Here is a 20,455-nt window from a genome sequence, read left to right as displayed (position 1 = left end):
GACTTTCAATGACCTTTCAATGGCAAACACTGTGTCAGTTAAAAAAAAGCAAGCAATGAAAATATTATGGGCATTTGTGTTTGCAATTGAAAGGTCAATTTTAGTCACACGCCGATGTTTGTGGCACGTGCTACTGAAAGAGGACTTCCCGTCTAGTTTAAGCAAATAAGAACATCAGTCTCTGTGAGAAACAAGCAGTAAAATAACAAAGCGTCAATTCACATTCATGCCAATTCCTCACTTTTTTTGCTTCCTTCGGCGACAGTGGAGTAGAGTTTTCTGCATGAATCGTCCATCAAGAGTCAAGACACTAAAACGATAATTACTTGCCTCTGTGTTTACAATTGAAAGTTCAATAACATCTATACGATGATGTTCATGGTACGTGCTACGGCGAGGAAACATCCCGTCTAGCTTCAGCGAAGAGGAACATTAATTTTTTGGAACAAATAAGCAGACTGAGCGGAACAAAGTGTCAATTCACAGCCGTGGTCACTTCAACATTTCTACACATACTTCCAGCGATGTTGGAGATTTTAGGCCAGTATATAAATAGGGTGTAACGAAACAATCGAGGGGCTTATCAATTTACCGTGATCACTAAAACAGAAAAAATAAGTAATAACAAATCTTTATTCTCTGAAGTAAAACGGAATGTCTTACGTTACAGGAAGCAGACATTTCATGATCACGAACCTTGCATTGTGCTAAAGAAAGCAAAACATAAACATATTTCCGGCATGTGTGCATCAGTTAGTGGACCAAAAATGCACGTGATGTCGCTTCAGCGTTGGAGGTATTAGCCACTAAGACTCAAGAGGCTGGTTTAAAAGAAAGTGAAAGCTGAAATCTTCTTTCTTCAGACAACCGTACCCAAAAGAAATCTAGATCAGTTCTTGCTGACATAACTAGCAAAATGGTACGTATGAAGGTTTAATAGTCTGTTAAATGGTTATTTACAGTCTATTGATGAATATCATGTTTCTTAACATTTAGGCTAAAAAAGTCGCGTTGTGGCTCGTGTGTCTGGTTTCCATAGCTTTCTTCTCTGTACCATCCTCCTCACGATGTAAGTCAATCTCCTGTCAGTTATGGCTGCATGTTTTTGTATGTATTTGTAGGCACTTGACGTTTCCATATTTGTAATAATAAATTTCATAGTCCATCATCAAAAGCGGGACTCTAATTAAGGATACAGTAAAAAAGAAGACCTTTTTCCAGAAGACTTAGTTAATAGGCGAGGAACTGACAATGTTTAGCTGAAGAAACAAATCAGATCTATAAACTTACACGTTATTAAATTTGGTTTTGCATTGAGGTATTGTGCAGAAGTGACAGCTATTCTTGGTTGAATACTGGCGCGTCAGATGCAGGTCAAACTGAATTGCTTTGACTTCAACACTTTCGAATTTAACGTTTGCGTTACAAGTTCACCATGGGCAAGTTACATTTGCCTATGACTTTCCAAAGAAATACAAGGGGTCTTGTAACCGCCGCACTTGTTAATTACTCATAGCTTTACACGAATGTCGAGGAAAAACCAATGTACATATGTGCATATGTAATGGCCTGATAGAGAGAAGGCATGATAAGAAAGTTGCTGCCAAAATGTGCGACTTTTTCTGAAATCTATCTGGGAACAATTTGGGATGACGTGTCATCGATCTTGGAACTTGTCGTTTCCGCGGCAACCATATTTTGACAGGCATATTTTTCCAAAGTTGGAATTTTATGGCCTTATTAACAAACTTAGCGTTCATGGAATTAGTTTTGGTTTTTCAGGACTTTTTAAAATTGTTGTTTTGATTTTAATTACAAAATTGAGTCACTTAAAAAATAATGAAGAAATCCAAGATGTTGGTTGTTTCGATAAATCGGCTTAATAACCACGTGATGCACTCCGCTTCTCCTCCTCTTCCCCCCAAAATAAAACCACACAACTCACTCCCCCCGTCCTCCGATTGTGTCAGACCAAACAAAGCCTGCTCTAAATAGGAGTAAATGAGAAGTGTCATTTCTACTTCAGAAAAAGCAGAGGAAAGGAAAGGTAAATATTGATATAGTTTAATGTGGTCAGACAAATATCTGTCAAGAATGTAATCTTTGATTTCAATTCCTTCCTTTTTTGTGAAGCTTTTATGCCCATATGTTGCACCGTTTTACAAATAATTTTTATACAAAATGAAGTTTTTATTTGAAGGCTCTTAAAAGCAAATACCATTTTTCTCTTTTTTTTTTCAGTAGAGATAGTTATAAAAATGTTCTTCTGTGCTTACTGAGGGGATGAGCAATGCAATACTAGGGAGTTAGTGATTATGACTTTGTTCTCCAGCAGGGATGTAGATAATAGCCGGGAGCAGGGAGCAGGTTCCCGGCTTGATTTCCCCTAGAGCGATGGTGCCTTTGGGACCATCTTCTGGGCCTATGGCCCAGATAACCGCCTATCAAGTACAAAATACCAGCTGTCAAAATTTTTAACTACATCCCTGTCTCCAGGTGTGACAATATTTGAAGTAGCAGAAGCCCGAGCAGGTGACAAGAGAAAACGAGAGAAACCTGGCGATCCAGGTGACATTGAAGGATACAAAGGTGAAGTCATGCAAAAAGGCAAAAGCATACAACATAATTATATGTGTTAGTGGCAGCTCTAGGCTACTTAGAAAGAAAGGTCTGTTCCATTATTTTCTCCCACTGTGAGGCAAATCAGTGATCTTCTACACACTAGTTGGACACTATAGACCACGTTACTAGGATCAAATTTACCTTAACCCCCCCCCCCCCCCCCGCATTTTTGTGTATAATTAAGAATGTTTGGAAAGACAGGAAGGTATTTGTACTGAAGTTAATTTATTTAGAGTTTTTTGAATTGATTTTTGACAATATGTGGACCTCTTTCTGTTGGTTTCCAGAACATTTGGCCTGCCAGTCAAAGAGGCAACAACTGCTCATGTTATTTCTTGTTTTGCCATTCAACATGTGTGTTTTATACCATACAAACATTTGATATCCTTGTATCTGGAATAACCAAACCATTCCACCTGTTTTTAGGTCCATGGGCAACATATGTTGATGAAGCTAAAGTTGCCAAACCATCTGAGGTAAAGTGAACAAGAAAACAGACTGAATTAATTTTAATACCTGTATATTGACTGAGTTTGTTGTCAGCTTGGCTTTGGCATCATCATCATCATCATCATCATCATCATCATCATGGTTGTGGTTGTCTTTTTCATCATGGTGGTTGTCATCGTCGTCATTTTCATTGTCATCATCACTTACTTTTGATTTCTTTTTGTTTACATCAGTATATAACTATCAACTAGATAGTTCATGGGGGAAGAGAAAAAATCATAATATTTATGGAAAATTACAGGCCACTAAGGTTGCATGGATCTGAAATGTTTTTGAAATTATTTCTCAAGGAACAAGCAGCTAAACTGGAAGAGTTTGAGATGACAAAACAAAAGAGAAGTAAGAAAGAGGAACAGAGTGTTGAGGAAAAGACCACTCTACATGGTAAGACCAAAAACCTTGGTGCCATGTATTTATTATACATGTACTGTCACAAACATGATGACCATTATTTTAAAAACACAAATTAAAGAAATTTCTCTTTATCGTTGTGTGTGCCATATATCCCCCAGTTTTGATTCAAGTTTTGAACAAACAGTAATTTATTCCCTTCATTTTTTTCTTCCAGTTCAAGATTCAACAGATTACCAAGGTCGATCTTATCTTCACATTCCAAAAGATATTGATATTAAACTGGACACTGATCAAGCACCGGAACGATGTTACTTGCCAAAGAAACATATTCACACGTGGTCAGTAAAATAATTATGTCTTTGTCAGTATCTTCGGTTCTCCATCGCTTCCTTGTTGAGCAAGGAACAGCTTTAGACTTAACAATTATTGACAGACGAAGTACGTGTGAAGTCAATGCACAAGTGGCTCCAAAAGTCACCCTGAAAATAAATGTAGTTTTTTTAGTTTCTGGCAATTCACATCTACTTTATTTATGCCAGTTTAGTTGATTCAATACAGACTTGATTATAGTTTTTTCTTCCTTTCTTCGTGATTTTGCTCCTTCAATGAGTTATTTCAGTCTATGTTGCTTTAGACTCTCTTGCAAGCATTTTTTAAGTCAATTTGTTGTCACTTGTGTCAACAGCTCAACCCATAAAGGGTTCAACCCAGCTCAACCCATAAAGACATTATTTATAATGTTGTTCACCTTGTGTTGTTAGGACTGGCCACACAAAGGGCGTTTCATCAATCAGATTTTTCCAACATCAGCCCATCTTTTGTTGTCTTGTAGCATGGACTGCAAGATCAAGGTACATGAATCAATATCAAGAGAATAATCTTGAATGTATTGTAATTCAAAGATGTCTTACAAGCAAGACTGCTTATACCCTCACTGAATGTGCGAATATAACTACTAACTGGAAGTGAATGGGAGAGGCGGGGGTGGGGTAGGTCATTCCCCTCCCTCACCCCCTCGTGCTCTACATTTGCTTCTCATACTTTGCTTACGGTTCTATTCGCGTCCGTTTTTTCGCGCTGGCAAAACACTGAAAATAGAGGCTGTAAACAGTCACAAGCGTATGGCAGAATCCATTCCATGTTAAACGTTTTGGCCAGGCATCATTGCCATTCCTTGTATTAAGTAAATGTGTTAAATGTTAGTTGGTAATGGTAATTAATATCGTTCTTGATTATTTTTCAGCTGTGGGAAGTTTATGGAAAAAGAAGATGTCTTCGGACATTCATGGGTATGTTATTATCACAGAGCAGTACAAGACGCTCTTGAAATATCATCTCCTATGCCAGATCACGAGTGCGTGACAAGCTTTTTGTTAAATTATTTATCCTAGGTCACAGTAAAGCGGTGCGTGACATCTCTTTTAACAACACTGGAGCCCAGTTTCTAAGCGCTGCTTATGACAGATATGTCAAGCTTTGGGACACGGAAACAGGTTGGTTATCCGAAGGAAATCTGCAAACTTCTGTTAAAAGTCATTTAGATTGATTTTATTACTCATGTCTTTTAGGAGAATGTATCGGTCGTTTTACCAACCGCAAGATTCCATATTGCGTCAAGTTCAATCCAGATGAGGTAATTATTACTATTACCACAGGACACCCAAGCTCGATATATGAGTAGCTTTCATGTTGACCTTTGCATTGTTACGTAATTCGAGTAATTTGCATATTTATAAGGGTTTGTATGGGGAAAGAAATAAAGCCGAAAAGAACGAAAAATTAACCGTTGAATTACAATAAAAACTGCTCACCTGAACTCTTGCGTTACTTTTTTTGTGTGCTGTGTGGTTTTTTAACCGATTTGGGGAGAGCAACCATTGGAACTAAAACTGCACTAAATCGCACCAAATCGGTTAAAAAACCACACAGCACACAAAAAAGGTAACGCAAGAGTTCAGGTGAGCAGTTTTTATTGTAATTCAACGGTTAATTTTTCGTTCTTTTCGGCTTTATTTCTTTCCCCATACAAACCCTTATAAATATGCAAATTGCTCGAATTACGTAACAATGCAAAGGTCAACATGAAAGCTACTCGTATATCGAGCTTGGGCTACCTGTGCTATTACAAGCCTGTGGTTTTCTCGGAGTAGATTTTTAATAGCTGTCAGTAGTAAACACGCTTAAGTCAAGTCGTCATATGAAGGCAAACTTACGCCAAGCACGTGACATGACGGGAAACTTCCAATCTGTGCTAAGCGCGGGAAAACTTGTAACCGGTGCCAAACGCGGGAAAACTTCTAACCGGTGCCAAACGCGGGTGCCGGGGACATGCTTGCAATCTATGATGAGCGCGGGAAAAAAAATCGTATTTGGCTTTAGTTTTGCACCTGATTGGCTGAGGCAACGAAACCCGTAACGATGAACTTCGTTGAAATTTGCATGACTTGTATAGTAAACCCACCTCAGTAAATAATCTTATTCATCTCTTATAGCATTATCATGTTCTCTTTTTGTCGCACTTCCTAGGACAAGCAGCATATGTTTGTTTGTGGTACATCAGACAAGAAAATATTAACGGTAAGACTGAAAATACTCCAGTCTTTTTCTGTTTGTACGTTTGATATGTTGAGTCAGTAGGCTACCCCTACGCGTAGCGTATGAACTAAGTAACGTTATAAGGCAACACTGAAATATAGCCATAAACGGTAGAAAGAGTAAAGAGTAAGCCTAAAGTAACTACAGTCTCGTTTGCGATCGTTAACTGGATAAGGGATCCCAAACGGTAAAGCTTACTTGAACTTGATTCATTACTTACGTGTAAGCAGCCTCAGAGAATAAAATCGCGGGCTCAGTGAAAGGGTACTACCGTAATTAACCAATAGATCATGGCTTTAACTGATTTGTATTTTTCTATGATTACAGTGGGACACCAGAGCAAACGAGATAGTTCAAGAATATGACAGGTAAGTTATAATTCATAACTGGTTTTACTTGACTACAAAACCTTTCAGCCAGTGTGAACGCAACTTTAGAGGCAGTCTCTTGGTCATTCACTGGTAGTCTTATGTAAATTTTCGTCAAAATCATAATCTCGTTTCAGGCATCTTCGTGCAGTGAACACGATAACATTTGTGGATCAAAACAGAAGATTTGTGACGACTTCAGATGACAAAAGCATCCGAGTGTGGGAATGGTGAGTTTAGTAAATTCCTATACTGTCCCTTCTGCTCGCATTCGGGTAAAACGAGACACTGTTCACAGTCTAGTGAAGTCAGTGACAAGATTGCACAGATTTCGCTTCATGTGGAGAAACTGTCAAAGGTGGAGGTCGTAGCCAACTTCCGTTCTGTTCTAGTTTGTTTTCTGGGAAGAGGTTACAAGGACCTTGTTCCCATTTCAGGGCGAAATTTCTTGGGACCTTGTCTTCTGACTCGGGGGTGGAAGCGGAATCATTGGACGTTCATGATTCATGACTCCTGTCTTGTTTTACCTCAATGATTCGTGATTCATTTAAAAATTTCAGTCGATATTCTTGATTTATTTGTCATTGTTTTCATCCAGTTTTGAAAATAACTTCACTGTGTGTAATATACCTAATCACAGTCAAGCTGATAAGTAAGGGATGAAGATTTGAATCGCGGTTTCAGTGTTTCCCTGTAGGGGGGTGTGGGGGAATGCCTCCCCAGAAAATTTTGAAAATTAGACGCTTGGAAATGCTATTTTCGGCCATTTCTGTGATATAACTGTTAAGAAGTTTCGCAGTTTGCATTCTATATTCACACGCCTCCAATATCGATGGAACCATATTCATTTGTTATTCATGATTCTTTTAGCCATCTCTCGTTATTCATGATTCCCAAGTTTTGAACACGAAGATTGTCGATTTGCTTTGTAAATCTATAACAAGAAGTCAAGCAAGTGCGTCTAACTCTCCTGGTTGTTATTTTAGGGACATACCTGTGGATTTCAAGTATATTGCTGAGCCCAGCATGCACTCAATGCCCGCTGTCGCTCTTCATCCCAACAGTGAGTCATTCTCTAATTCAATACTGTCCTTAGAGTTCTTATACTTTCAGCTTGATAGGCCAGACTGCATGCAGCCATGAGTTATTTGGTTTTCGGATGAGGCGAGATTGGGTACGAGTGCCCAAAGGCGCGAGGTATGACGGGAAGGTAAGAGAGCCAACACGCCCATTCTCGTCCTCGTAGCCCTTTTTGCTTCCCTTAGTCGGCAGGGCCTTGGCACGAGAAACGAAGGGCTCTGGGGACATAGGATTTTTGAATTAATTTGATTGTTTTGATTGGCTGTTTGAAACAAAGAAATATTGAGCGGAAGTAAAAAACGCCATGACTCTCCCACACAGTATATAGCAACCTCATGACTACATACATGAAGACTGGAAGTACCAGAATTTAGGACTGGAAATCCTTTGTCTCCAGAGCCCTTCGTTTCTCGTGCCAAGGCCCCGCCAGCTAAGAGAAGGGCTGTGGGGACGAGAAAGCAACACGCCTCGCATCTTTCGTTTCTAATCTCTTGTCATCCAAAACGTTTTGTTTTCTCTTCAGATAAGTGGATGGCTTGTCAGTCCATGGATAATCAAATCATGGTGTTCGGAGTGCTCAACCGTTTCCGTCAGAACCGAAAGAAAACATTTAAGGGCCACATGGTAAGATGCTAGCTATTTAATTTCTCAATACCTCAGTTAATGTATCATTCACTTTGCGTTTGGTGACATATTTCAATATTGTTATTCCTTTAGGTGGCAGGCTACGCTTGTCAATTAAATTTCTCACCGGATGGCAGGTAGGGAAACCTACATAACCTTTTTAGAGCCTTTCGCTTTTTGCATAGTCGACTATAGAAGAAACCGTGGCGAAAGGATGACTGCCATGGCCGGAGTATCGTTTAAGATATTAAAATAACTTTTTAACGGATATTTTGTTGTTTTAGTTACCTTATTTCCGGCGATGCAGATGGAAAACTTTGTATTTGGGACTGGAAATCTACAAAACTATACAGGTAAGATAAGAAGTTTTTACCTGACCGCGATTTATTTTTCTTGTTCCGTATTTGCCTTACATTACTCTGTAGGAAATTTGAAAAGTATTTTCTACCTCTTCACATAGTTTTGTTCCTGTGGATGTGCAGCTTTGCTTCTCACAGAACTCTCATTTTGCTCCATCGCAACTCCCGTTCCCTTCCGAAAGAAAAAACAAACAAACAAAGATTAACAAAGACAATAATTGCAAGGCTGACAATACGTAGAAATAATAATAATAATAATAAAAAAAACTAAACGTGACAACGAAATCATAGAGTCCAAACTGAAAGTCAAAAATGCAAACACTGGAAAGCTATTTTGACCTGGTTGGGTCTGGTCAGCAGAGTGTTTTCCACTCAGATTAGCTACGCAGGATAATCTAATAAAAACTAAATGGCCAATTTGAAAAAGTGGCAGTGTCTTTTCTCCCTATATGTTTGAGGTTCTCTCTCACTTTGTTGTTCGCTTATCGTCCCCAGCAAGTTCAAAGCGCACGACGCAGTGTGCATAAGCTGCCTGTGGCATCCTCACGAAACATCCAAGGTGGTGACCTGTGGCTGGGATGGACTCATCAAGTACTGGGACTGAGTGACGGACGTCAGTTCCCATGAGCCAAAGCGATCACATATTTGCTGTTCGTCTGTGAAAGTTTGCGAATCCTGGGGCAAAAGGAAACTTGCTACCGCAGAGTGGCCTATATATACATCAAAAGTTCCTGCCTTTTCGATCTTTATTTTTACAACGTTACTTTCAAATTGGAATTGCAGGCTGCACGGTTCTTCACACTTCAAACAAAATCTTGGCTACTGCCAAAATGCGCCGTCTGAGGTGAATTACAAGCGAAAAAGTTCATGATGCTATTTTGTAAACACCTCTCTAAGCTTGAGTCCACTCGGCAGACACGAGGAGTTGGTCTCTGGAGTGCTTCAATCATTTAGTTCCTTCTCCAGTTCAATCAGCTGGCCCTGAAAGAAGTTGACTGTTCATTTGAACAATTTTATTTTCTGTCCTTTGTTTTCACTTGAATACAAGATATACCCGCATTAATCTTGTGGGTGGTTCACATTTCAACGATCCATTTGGAGGAACTGTTATAAAATTGAACCATATTTGCTACTTGGACAAAACACTCAAGGCTGTTAGCCCACTTACCATTTTCCCACAACTTTTGCCGACAATTTTGGTTGAACTTGGATCTTAAAATTTCCGTGCGAATGCCCCCAAGGGAGCCTGGAAGGAGGAGAAACAATCAATTCCTGGTTCATAATTTTCCGATGTTTCGTTTTAATAGGAAAAAGAGGTTTATCTCTTAAGGTACTCTTCAACTGTAAAACGTTTTTCGTATAATTTTATGATCCATTTGACTTCCAATGGAAATTTCCGGAATTTGTTGGTTAATGCATTTAATAACACTCAGTGTCCCAGCAGTGAAAAAGAAATAACTAAATGGCATTCTGGTTTTATCTTAGAATGTTTTTCCTCGCTTTGTAATATGTATTCCTCCTCTATAGCTAGATATCAAACTATGGGAAAACCTAACAAATATTTTGTACAGTGTAGTGGTTTTATAAGCACTTGGGACATTATTCATTGTTTTAGATTCAGCTAAGTGTAAGTAAAGGATTAATTATGTAGTTTTACTACCACAACAGAGTAGTGTGCTTTTAATATAGTTGAAGTTTGAAATCATTTGTTTGCCACCTTCTTGTCATTAAATGTAAAAAGATAGGCACCTTAAAAGGTTTAAAATGAAATATGTAAATCGTGATATTTAAGATACGTTAAGCTGAAAATCTATTATTTTTCTTGGTACTTTTTCTTTTGACCGGTTTCACAGCTTGACTTCAAATTCACTTACATGTAAGTTTAAACCAAGTTATCTGATAAATTCAAACAAATGCTCTTTGTACATTTGTAAGATTAAATGTGCACTTTAGCATTCTGGGTCAATTAAGCCCAAACCTTTTCCTGAAAATTGGTTTTAGACGCTATATATTTCATTAAACATTTTAAGTAAATGAATGAAATGTAATTGGTTTCGCGCAATTGTTTTTGTACTTCTGAATGTACAGTTTTTACAAAATTAACACGAAAGTCTTCCTTTACTTCAATCACGTTACTATAATTTCGCATTGTGTGGGGCTGGAAAAAATAGAAACGCTTCTTTTTGATAAATGCCGGCTTATGAGAGCGACTTCATCAAGTGATGGGTGACGGCTGTTTTTTGTATACTTTTTAATTAGTAAAACGATTCTGCTTGTAAGCGTTCCGTTGTGCTTTGCTAATGGATTCAATTTCGCCGCAGCTCTTGCTGGCTAGAAAACTGTTCCTGGAACTTCACAGTTGAAACATTAACAATAGGAAATGGATTAACAACATACAAATACATAAATTAAAAAGCGAATCATACTGTAACATGATTAAATGAAATTCCTGTAAAAGTGAGTATTTTTATTATGATTTTGATTCAGGTTTTGTAGAGAGCTTAATTGCCACTAGCGTTCATCCTCGGAGACCCAGGGGCAGTTTGTGAGCAGCGTTTTAATAACTGGACAACTGTTTGATTACAAAAAAAAACCGCTCTGAAGTTCCATAAAAGATTTAATTTGATCGAAAAGGACTATCAAAGATTGGAAAGTAGATTGGAAGTAAAGTGAAGATAATTCAAGATTCAGCAAAATAATTACGCATTTTTCTTTTAAGCGGATGGAATTTTGGTGGATGGATGGAAAGTGCATGCACTCTATAAAATTTTATCACCGGAGGTGTCTCAACTCAGTGACTTAATACGTACCCTGTGCAAAAAGCAGAAAGCTCTTCCACGATCATATGGTCGAAGGTTTCTGAGTAAAGCACAATCTCGGGCCGTTATGGAACGAAAAAGAACGATGGGGTTTAAGCGTGTGTGCGATTTATGACAAAAAAAATCACTTTCAGCTCGTCAAATCTTATGTTGACATTATCAGTCATTTTTGTGGAATGAAAATTACTGATGACGAATAATTGAAACTCACTCGCTATCAAAGTAGAATATCTGCCATTTATGACTGTTCTGTTGATTTGCGATCCAATATCGTTTGAATTTAAGGAATAGTAATTTGAATATGTCACGTAGGATGAATTTCAGTCGCTTACTCGGCGAGAGAAGATGTACATGTCTCTGCAGTAACCAGAGAAGACGCTGGTATGAAAACCAACAAACATGAAAAATCCGCATTTTTCCTTTACTTTTTTTGGCGCGGCAAACGGAACTTACAGATTTCAATGCGATATTAGTCGTCCTTCTTTAATTATTCAAGCATAGTCGTTCATTCAAACAATAACAAGAAAGTAATAACAAAGTGAGGATAAGGTTAATCTGTATTTAAAGTGCCGTGGCTACTAGGGAAAAAAAAATTCCGAGTCCTTTAGGGTGTTTTCTTTTCTTTTCTTTTTTTGCGAGCTGTCATTTTTGGATTGAATTGAAGTAACCCAATAAACCTGCCGGCAAAAGATTAGCCAAGCCTAATTTATTTGGAATTTTAAAATCCGAAAACTTTGTCAATAAAAGCCTGTTTCACGCTGTTGTTTTTATTCTGTGAACGTTCGCTTTTGTTTCGCGCGTCAAAGGGACAGGCCATCAAACAAGTTTGTCTTGAAAACCTATCCACGACTAATATTATTTAATTTTTTGCCCATTGAGCTGTCAATTATTCTCCGGCGGAAAGCTATAAAATCAAACACAACACGTTGCAGATGATAATCTATTCGACTCTTCACTTACTTGTCGCTTATTCGCTGTCGTGAAAACAAATAAACCCGCGACTGGCATACAGCTGGGTTCGTGGCAAAAATATCGTAGTGAATATGGCGGCTGCGATTCACACACAACAATTCGACTGTTTTGTTTTTTGTTCCCAGAAAACATTGAGTTGAACGTTGGTGGAAAATTTTACTCGACTTCTGTGCTAACGCTAACAAGGGAACCCGACTCGCTTCTTGGACGCATTTTCAGCGGAAGGCAACATGTGGAAAAAGACCAGTCCGGGAAATATTTCATAGATCGCGATGGGTCCCTATTTCGTTATATTCTGGATTTTCTTCCAACTAGAAAACTACACCTCCCGGACGACTTCCGCGAGATTGCAAGGCTTAAAACAGAGGCGGAATTCTTTGAAATGAGAGCTCTAGAACAACAACTTGAGCTCTACTTCAAAGCGCGGCAAAGAGCAGCCACAATAGTGAACGAACAGTTTGGCTACATCACGTTACACATTCGTGGCACGTACACTTTTGGCCGCAGCGGCCAGGCGGACGTGAATTTTCGCAAGTTGCAAAGAATTGCAGTTTGCGGCAAGGTATCTTTGTGTCGTGAAGTGTTTGGGGAAACTCTCAACGAGACACGGGACCCTAACCCTGAGGGCAACAGGTACACGAACAGATTTTATCTCAAACATAATTATATCGAGAGAGCGTTCAAGCGACTGCAAGATTCTGACTTTGAACTTGTTTCGAGCAGTGGAGGAAAGAGCCGTAATATTGCAGACAACACGAAAAGTGACGAAGATAAATGGGACCACTTTACCATTTATGTTTTCCTGCGGCGGTAAAAAGCTAAAACGAAAAAAACATATTTGCTTGAATTGAAGGAAGCTAATGGTTTGAACAAAGGAAAAGAAAAAGGCGATTATTTTATGTATCGTTGATTTTGTTTATGAAAAAATGTACCGTTTTTAAGTGAAATGTGAAACATTTTGTTGGTTTTCGCGTCCAGATAAAGTCTTCTAGTGTCGTAAAAACAGTTGCAATAGTGAATAACTGAAATTGTCTGATGCCTGATGTTTTAAATTTTGATTGCCCCGAAAAAGCCGGGTAAATCTTCAAATGCCCCTTCTCCAGGCGTTATTTTGCGTAAAAGTAAACATGCGAGTCTGTTGACCCGAAATTTCAGCTGTAGAAATGAAAGCTGGCGGCTTGTTAAAACTGAAATTTTACAAGATTTCCCTCGCCGATCATCTGAGTACATGGTAAACACTTAATACAGGTCGGACGTTACTAATGACACTATGGAAATTTCGGCTATACAAAACAAAGCAAGTGCCATTAGCGGGCAATTATTTTGCCTCGTCGCAATGTTCAGTGCATCTTATTACCCGCAAACTGGACTTTCTGCTGTTGTTTCACACAACAAACCCGGCCGCTTTCGAAAATAGACCATTTTTTAGCGGATAAATTTAGAAAGTAAGACGAAACTCGCTGTATATGAGTAAAACTCCAAATGATGTCTAAAGTAAGATTTGGGTTTATTTGGTACTCTTCTTGGCTCTTCTATTCAATGAGAATAACTTGCCGTCGCAAACAGATTTAGTCCCACACGGTAAATTAACATTTTCAACAATCCGACCACCTGAACAGAACATCAACGCAAAACATTTTCAGGAATCAAAGAAGAAAGCAAATCGGAAATCACCTCCCTTTTTCTCACGTTTTCTTCAATGTTCTGTATTGCGAGAAGAATGGACATTTTTTTTTACAATTGTATAGAGTGTAAAAGAGATAATTTTTCTTCTGACTCCCTGTTCCTTGTTAACAATGTTAGAAAAGATAATTTCCTCCTCTTCATCCTCAGTTCAGGAAATAAATCAACAAACAGTACGCGCAGGTGGTGAGTTGTCAGTCGATGCCTTTTGTCTTAACAAGCGGGAATTGCGCAAGACAATTGAATGCCAGCCTACATGACGGTCCCACAGCGACTCGCGATGGGTATCACTGTATCGAAAATACTAGGCCGTTCTGTCAGCGAATTCCTGAGGGAGAGGGCAAGAAATTAAAGGCAAGCGTGGCCAATTTCACTTTCTCGCGACAATTTCAACATGTTCAAACATTCAGTCCATGTTCAGTTAGTTTTCATTAGGCACCGTTAGAACTCTTTTCCGTTACGGCCTACTGCAGACCGTTATTAGTTTATGAGATTTCCGCGGTAGACTGAGTGCGAACTGAGCACGGGTCCCTCCCGGTGACGGTGGGGTTGGAACCCTGAAAAAAATAACGTGGCAGAGAGAAGTTGAGGACTTGATCACTCCTCGCTTGTGTTTATTGGAGTATAAAGTCCAGTAGCGTATATGACGAGTCCTCGAGGCGTAGAGGAAGGGTAAGGATCTAAATGCGAGGGGGGAGGGGAGGAGAGGGTAGGGTGGCAGTTAGGACATCTCTTATTTCCAATTACCGCAATTCAATATTAAAATTGCCGAAATACCGCATGAAAAATATCGCAAATCCCAATGTCCCCCTCCTCCCTGTGTTTTAGTCTCAGTATGTTTTGTTTGATTTATCAGCCACCAACGAACTTGATTGCAAACGGAAAAATATTAAATGAGGACGATCACCCTTCAATGATTGAACCCACAAGCTTTATTTCCTTAAGAACTTAAGGTTATTACATTCCGACGATAATGATGATTATATCCCCTTATCATTCCACATCTGACCCTATATTATTCCACTGTTAGAACATCTTGCACCGCCGTGTTTCCTGATCCCGTCTGTTGGCTGCTTCATTCTGCAGAGATAAAATGAAAATGATCTTTGCCTCGATCACCCTTCTCTTGTCCAAAACTTTGACTCCTCGTTTCCGGTTTTGACTTGTGATATTTTAGCGAAAGCCAGGAAAAGGGTAGTTGCTGTCAAGAAACTCATCCAGCTCTTTTAGAAAATGGATTCGACTGCGCTTTTATATTTCAGATCCTCATTTATAAGTGGCAGAAGAGATTCTGATTCGTATATATTTCATGGCAGCTCGTCCTGGAACATACATAACGTCACATCAGTCTTCATAGCAACATCTGGCAAGGCAAATCGCAGGCTCGGTTATTTCTCGGAGACGGAAAATCGTAACACTGCCTCACTGTACTATTTTTGATTTCTATTTGGTCTGAAATCAGTAGCATTCTTCAGGTTTGTACAGATAATGTAGAACCTTAATTGATCTAAAAACGCTAGCTAGAAGATGAACTTGGGATATTAAAAATTACCTTCTATCCCGTGTACTATTGAAAATTCACGAATCTGATTGGTTCTTGCATTGTTCTATATGCGCTGATAGAACACGATCGCACGTAGTTTTTTTTTAGGTTTTTCAGTTGAACTTCAATACATAAGAGTGTCTCCTAAAACAAGTAGACTACTCGCCCTCTGTGAGCGATAGTCAACTCGACTGTGCCTCATTGACCATTCACGTATTAAAACGAGAGCGAGAAGCCTAGCTCTTTCAATGATCTTTAGAAAGAAAAAAACACATGTTCTGCATATCGTATTAATCAGGAGTGCACTGTATACTCATTTAGACGCGTCGAACTACTGTATGGTAAGGGAAGGTCTATAGATAACCTACTCACGAATCGTATGGGCCAAGACCAAGAATAGAACAATAAACAATACAAATACTCACTGCACGGCTTTCTCGCGCATTTCTTGGTCTTTGTAGTGTTTCCATTACAGGGTGGAGCACTGTTACATGTCCTTGTTCTTTCCTTTGTACCAAAACCACAAGTTTTGCTACATTTGCCCCATTTGCTCCAGTCGCTGAACTCTGAAGAAGAAACAAAATATTAATTTATAATGACACGCTCCGTACTAGGGTGAGTCGTTCATTTTTCACTGAAATTGGCTCCCTTGCACGAAGTTGTACTTTTCTATAATTATGCCTGTTCAATGTGCTTGCAGAATAAATGTAGAGGTTTTACCTTTCTGAATGCAAAGAAAATGAGATTATAAACTTTTAAGAGGCTAGCCCCATGCTAAAATCGACTTAAAAACTAAATAACATGATGGCCGGAAAAACGAACGAATGAGTAAAAAATGAATGAATCGATGTACGAATGGACGGACTGACGGCTAGATGGATGGACGAACGGATGGATGGATGGATGGATGGATGGATGGATTGACTGACTGACTGAGCGAGTGAGAGAATTAGTAGTAGGTATAGAGGGTTTCAAATCACTTTGGAAAGCACTTTCTGGTTTGCTTTGATTTGTGTTTCTAAGCTATTTCATTGGTTCAGTTACTCCTGATGTTTTTGTCTTTTCAGCCAATCAGATGCAGGCATATTTTGATTGGTTTATTATATGTTGTTTGTGGCTATTATCATCAGCCCAGCTATCAGTAACGGAACTTACTGCATTCCTGCTCGTTGCATGACTGCGACCCTGACTTTTTTCCACGGCAGTCTTTTCCGCCATTTGCAGGTGGAGGATTGGTGCAACTGCGACTTCTTGTTTGTTTTCCTCCACCGCAGTTGTAAGTGCAGTCTGACCAAGATGACCACTGGCTCCAACCACCATTCACAGCTAGAAGAAAAAGAAAATATTGAAACATACGCACGTAATGCGTGCAAAGATTTAGAACTTAGGTCATGCAATTCAAAGACGTTACAAATTGACAATTTACAAAGAAACAGATGCAGTCAATTTTGATCTATGTGACATGCGCGTGCTCAAAAGGGCTGTCTTCTTTAAATATCAAAACGACAGTAATTTACTATGCAGACAGATTTTTCCATTAGTTTTTGACATATATAAATTTTTCTAAATATAGCCTATTATTAGTAATGGATCATTTTAAATTATTAAATGATTGACAAAAATATAGATAGAATTTTAGTCACCATCAAAAAGCTGTCCATGTAAATAACAATTCCACCGAGTGTCTTCTCTCTCTTCCATTTGTGACGCCATTAATCGCAAACCGAAGCTAAGCGCGGGACCTAGGTTCAATTTTCTCACTCTATTTTTTGGTTGATTACATAATACGCGACCTGACCAATACATAACAAGAAATTCGGATGTTTTGTTTTCTATTACTCACGTCCGCAAGGGTCGTCATTGCACCTTTGAGACTCGGTCGAGTCCCCACTGCACTGCGCTCCACCATTAGACGGAGGAGGATTGGTGCAAGTGCGACTGCGCTGTTGGGTTCCACCGCCGCATGGAGCACTGCAGGCACCCCAATCTGACCAGTCAGACCAATCTCCATCAACTGTGCATGCGTCATGAAATTAAAACTAATAAGAAGACTTACTAAACTTAAAATAATTTATTTTTTGAGCGGCTAAATTTCACAATAAAACCATGAAGCGGATGAATAAAGTTAGGGATAAAAGCTAATGAATGGCATTAGAAGTCAAATTTTAGCGATGGTAGTAACATAGGCATCATTGCTTGAGAATTTTAGTTTTAATCCCTTAGCTGCTCTCTTAACTGTTAATGTTTTAGTGTTTTAACGGTAGCGAGCGCTACTGAGTGAATATGAGTGTTACCCCTATAAGTTCTTCAGTAATCTATGTATTCATAAATGTTCAAGCAAGCAGCACTGAACCGTGGATGATGATCCTACTGGTGGTATACGTTGGATCAATAGTAATCTAATCGGCTTAACACATAAATGAGGAATTTTTTAAAAGCAGAGACCGATACAGCGTAGAATGACTTGAAATTGTGTACTTTAACCAGACTTCTTCAGGTGCCCGTCTGAACTATGTAATTTTAGTCTCCTTGCGATTCACGAATTCCTTTATTTTATATTTACCTCGTGTCATCATTCCATATTAAACACAACGTACCTGGACACGGATTCACGTTACAAGATTGCGACTCAAAAGGCAGTCCTGCACAGATGTTTCCGCCTCCTGATGGCGGTGGGTTTGAACAGGTGCGTTGACGAAATTGCCTACCACCCCCACAAGTTACAGTACAGTCATCCCAGTCTCCCCACTCTGACCAACCGCCATCAACTCTTCCTGTGTGTGAGAGAGAGAACCGGAAATAAACACAGCAATAATGGCCGCGGTTGAGTTTATGTGAGCTCAATTTCAGATAGCGTTTATGCTCATGTCTTCTTGTTGTTTCGCAATTTTTCTTACTACAGTGTCCTACTCATGGCAAAGTGTTGGAAATTCATGCCTTTCAATTTTGAGGGCCTGGACATGAGTCCGCCTTCAAGTTCTGATTTTAATTATTTTGTGATAAACCCGATGTGGTTGTCTTGCGTTTCGATATGCCGTGAGAGTTATTACAAAACCAGTGAACTCACGGTTAGAGGGTAGGGGTGGGGAGGCTCCACCTGAGAGAGGTAACTTTTTAGACTGTAGGTATTTAAAGGGATAGGGATTTCACGGGTTGGAGTATAGAAACGGGTAGAGAAAATTTAAAAGGACCTTTCAACATATCTCGACGAGACCCACCAAACGGTCAATTTATGACAATATTTAAAGGAGTCTGATTCAAGCAAAAAATTAAGAACAGAGAAGCAGCATCCCTTCTGTCAAAATGTGAAAGGGGGACCATTTTCTATCGAAAGTGTACGAAGGGGTTAAGGCGGGGGTACACCTGAAGCCCGTTTTTCCTCCGCTAAACTTGGGTTTAATGCAAATATCTCGTTCGCGTTTTAAGTAATCCAAAGACCCTATGCTCATTTCACAAAGCTATGTTTAGCGGTGTTTTGTAAATTTTTGGGTGATTTTTGGGAAGAGATAGTTTTTCTCAAAGGATTAGTAAAATTTGGAGAAATAACAAATATTTAAGACTTAATGTAATTTTAAAATTTGAATTTGAAGTTAAAAATTAGTAAATGGACACCAAAGCAGTCCCCTGACAACCTGGGGTGCTCTTGCGTGGGGGTCAACTGTCTGGTGGTGTTCCAAAAATAATTTTCTTTCTTCTATCCCTTCTTAAGAGAGTCTCTTGCCCTTCTATAAACCACTTAAAAGTTCACTCAAATTCGGGTGTACCCCCGCCTTAAGGGTTTAGACCGCGAGGCGGAGCGGCGCCCTGTTTAAAACTTTTTGGGTACGGGAACTAACACAATTTTCTTACCTGGAACCATTCGGCAGCATCTGATTTGAGTTAGACAGTCAATAGTAGAACATTTTGCTTTATACAATCCTTTCATGAAAAACCCGTCAGGACACTGTTCTGTTCCATCTTCTGTGAAATCCACATCAACGTCTCTACAGGACCCGTCTCGATCTGGATGGCTATCCGGTTTACAGCACTGACCCTGCCCAATGTCAGCCAAGAAATTTCGCCCAACGGTGAAAAATCCGTGGAAGAAATAACCATCACGTAGACATGTTGCCCACACGTCATCTCTGAACAGGGAGAATGAAAAAAATTATCATGATCTTAGAAATACAATCGAATGCCGGTATAAATGTACCAAGTTTAAAGACTTTCCCAGCAGGTGTAAAATAGATAAATAAAATAAATAAATAAATAAATAAATAAATAAATAATAAATCACTTTATTTAAGTGTCAAATGTATTTAGCACTGGTGTACTAATTGGGGACACTGTGTATTCCAGATCGAATTGGAATTTGGAAGTGTTAGTTTTTATGGAGGGAGGAAAACCGGAGAACCCGGAGAAAAACCCTCGGAGCGAGGACAAGAACCAACAACAAACTCAACCCACATATGATACCGGGCCGGAATCGAACCCGGGCCACATTGGTGGGAGGCGAGCGCTCTCACCACTGCGCCACCCCTGCTCCCCTAAATAGGGCTTAGAGCTTAATAGAGCTTAAATATTGGCATTTGCCTTTCCCTAATATATTCTACAGGTCTTCATAACTGACCTTTGCAAAGTGCTCCACCAATCCTCCATATAACAGTCATTTCCTTCCTGGGAATATGGAAGATTAACTGCACAGCATGTGGCGGCCTTAATGACGGCTGGTCCATTTTCCAGCTGAACATCATATCCTCCGCTCCTCATTCCACTCACATAGGAGACATCATCTTGGCACTGGGACGTGAAATCGCCATCATTTCCAAACGTACTGCTCCAGTCTTGTTCCGTACACTGCTGACCTCTGGCGGGACTGGTCTCGAATAACAACAGTAACTGGATGATTGTAAAAACTCGCATGGTTGTCACTGAATCTGAAATGTT

General features: G+C 39.4%; 4 protein-coding genes across 4 annotated transcripts; 2 read left to right on the top strand and 2 right to left on the bottom strand.

The window, feature by feature from the left end:
• The first annotated feature begins 899 nt into the window (after positions 1-899).
• On the top strand, positions 900-9,370 carry LOC145486834 (pre-mRNA-processing factor 17-like). Its single transcript, XM_081465551.1, is given in 19 exon segments — positions 900-2,047; positions 2,497-2,589; positions 3,049-3,098; positions 3,423-3,516; positions 3,701-3,824; positions 4,248-4,279; positions 4,282-4,337; positions 4,730-4,775; positions 4,878-4,979; positions 5,055-5,119; positions 6,013-6,063; positions 6,409-6,449; positions 6,587-6,679; positions 7,436-7,512; positions 8,053-8,153; positions 8,247-8,290; positions 8,438-8,506; positions 9,008-9,166; positions 9,200-9,370. Coding segments are annotated over 18 exon segments (1,293 nt in total). The 5' UTR covers positions 900-2,001; the 3' UTR covers positions 9,117-9,166; positions 9,200-9,370.
• Positions 9,371-11,632: 2,262 nt separating this feature from the next.
• On the top strand, positions 11,633-13,117 carry LOC145487928 (BTB/POZ domain-containing protein KCTD12-like). The gene is made up of 2 exons (XM_081466699.1): positions 11,633-11,639; positions 12,264-13,117. The coding sequence occupies exons 1-2, from the start codon at positions 11,633-11,635 to the stop codon at positions 13,115-13,117; spliced, it is 861 nt and encodes a 286-aa protein (XP_081322825.1).
• A 1,858-nt stretch (positions 13,118-14,975) lies between these two features.
• Positions 14,976-16,849, bottom strand: LOC145487927 (uncharacterized). The gene is made up of 3 exons (XM_081466698.1): positions 16,685-16,849; positions 15,955-16,095; positions 14,976-15,066 (listed from the first exon to the last, which is right to left on the bottom strand). The coding sequence occupies exons 1-3, from the start codon at positions 16,847-16,849 to the stop codon at positions 15,013-15,015; spliced, it is 360 nt and encodes a 119-aa protein (XP_081322824.1). The 3' UTR covers positions 14,976-15,012.
• Positions 16,850-17,364: 515 nt separating this feature from the next.
• Positions 17,365-20,431, bottom strand: LOC145487926 (thrombospondin-2-like). Its single transcript, XM_081466696.1, has 4 exons — positions 20,139-20,431; positions 19,379-19,653; positions 18,127-18,303; positions 17,365-17,543 (listed from the first exon to the last, which is right to left on the bottom strand). The coding sequence occupies exons 1-4, from the start codon at positions 20,429-20,431 to the stop codon at positions 17,365-17,367; spliced, it is 924 nt and encodes a 307-aa protein (XP_081322822.1).
• Positions 20,432-20,455: the final 24 nt, after the last annotated feature.

This window comes from Orbicella franksi, chromosome 5 (genome assembly GCF_964199315.1).
Source record: "Orbicella franksi chromosome 5, jaOrbFran1.1, whole genome shotgun sequence".
NCBI lineage: Eukaryota > Metazoa > Cnidaria > Anthozoa > Scleractinia > Merulinidae > Orbicella > Orbicella franksi.
The sequence above is the reverse complement of the archived record's forward strand: the minus strand, read 5'-3'. Positions and strand labels throughout refer to the sequence as shown.

Bases quoted from the DNA above. Each gene is read 5' to 3' on its own strand.
- LOC145487926 (XM_081466696.1), bottom strand. From the start codon at position 20,431: ATGCGAGTTTTTACAATCATCCAGTTACTGTTGTTATTCGAGACCAGT. The intron at 19,654-20,138 runs GTCAGTTATGAA...CTCCCTGTTCAG, and splicing joins TGGTGGAGCACTTTGCAAAG to AGATGACGTGTGGGCAACAT. The intron at 17,544-18,126 runs GTACGTTGTGTT...ACGCATGCACAG, and splicing joins TAACGTGAATCCGTGTCCAG to TTGATGGAGATTGGTCTGAC.
- LOC145487927 (XM_081466698.1), bottom strand. From the start codon at position 16,849: ATGGTGGTTGGAGCCAGTGGTCATCTTGGTCAGACTGCACTTACAACT. The intron at 16,096-16,684 runs GTAAGTTCCGTT...TTTCTTCTTCAG, and splicing joins ATGCAACGAGCAGGAATGCA to AGTTCAGCGACTGGAGCAAA. The intron at 15,067-15,954 runs GTGAGTATTTGT...TTATCTCTGCAG, and splicing joins ATGCGCGAGAAAGCCGTGCA to AATGAAGCAGCCAACAGACG.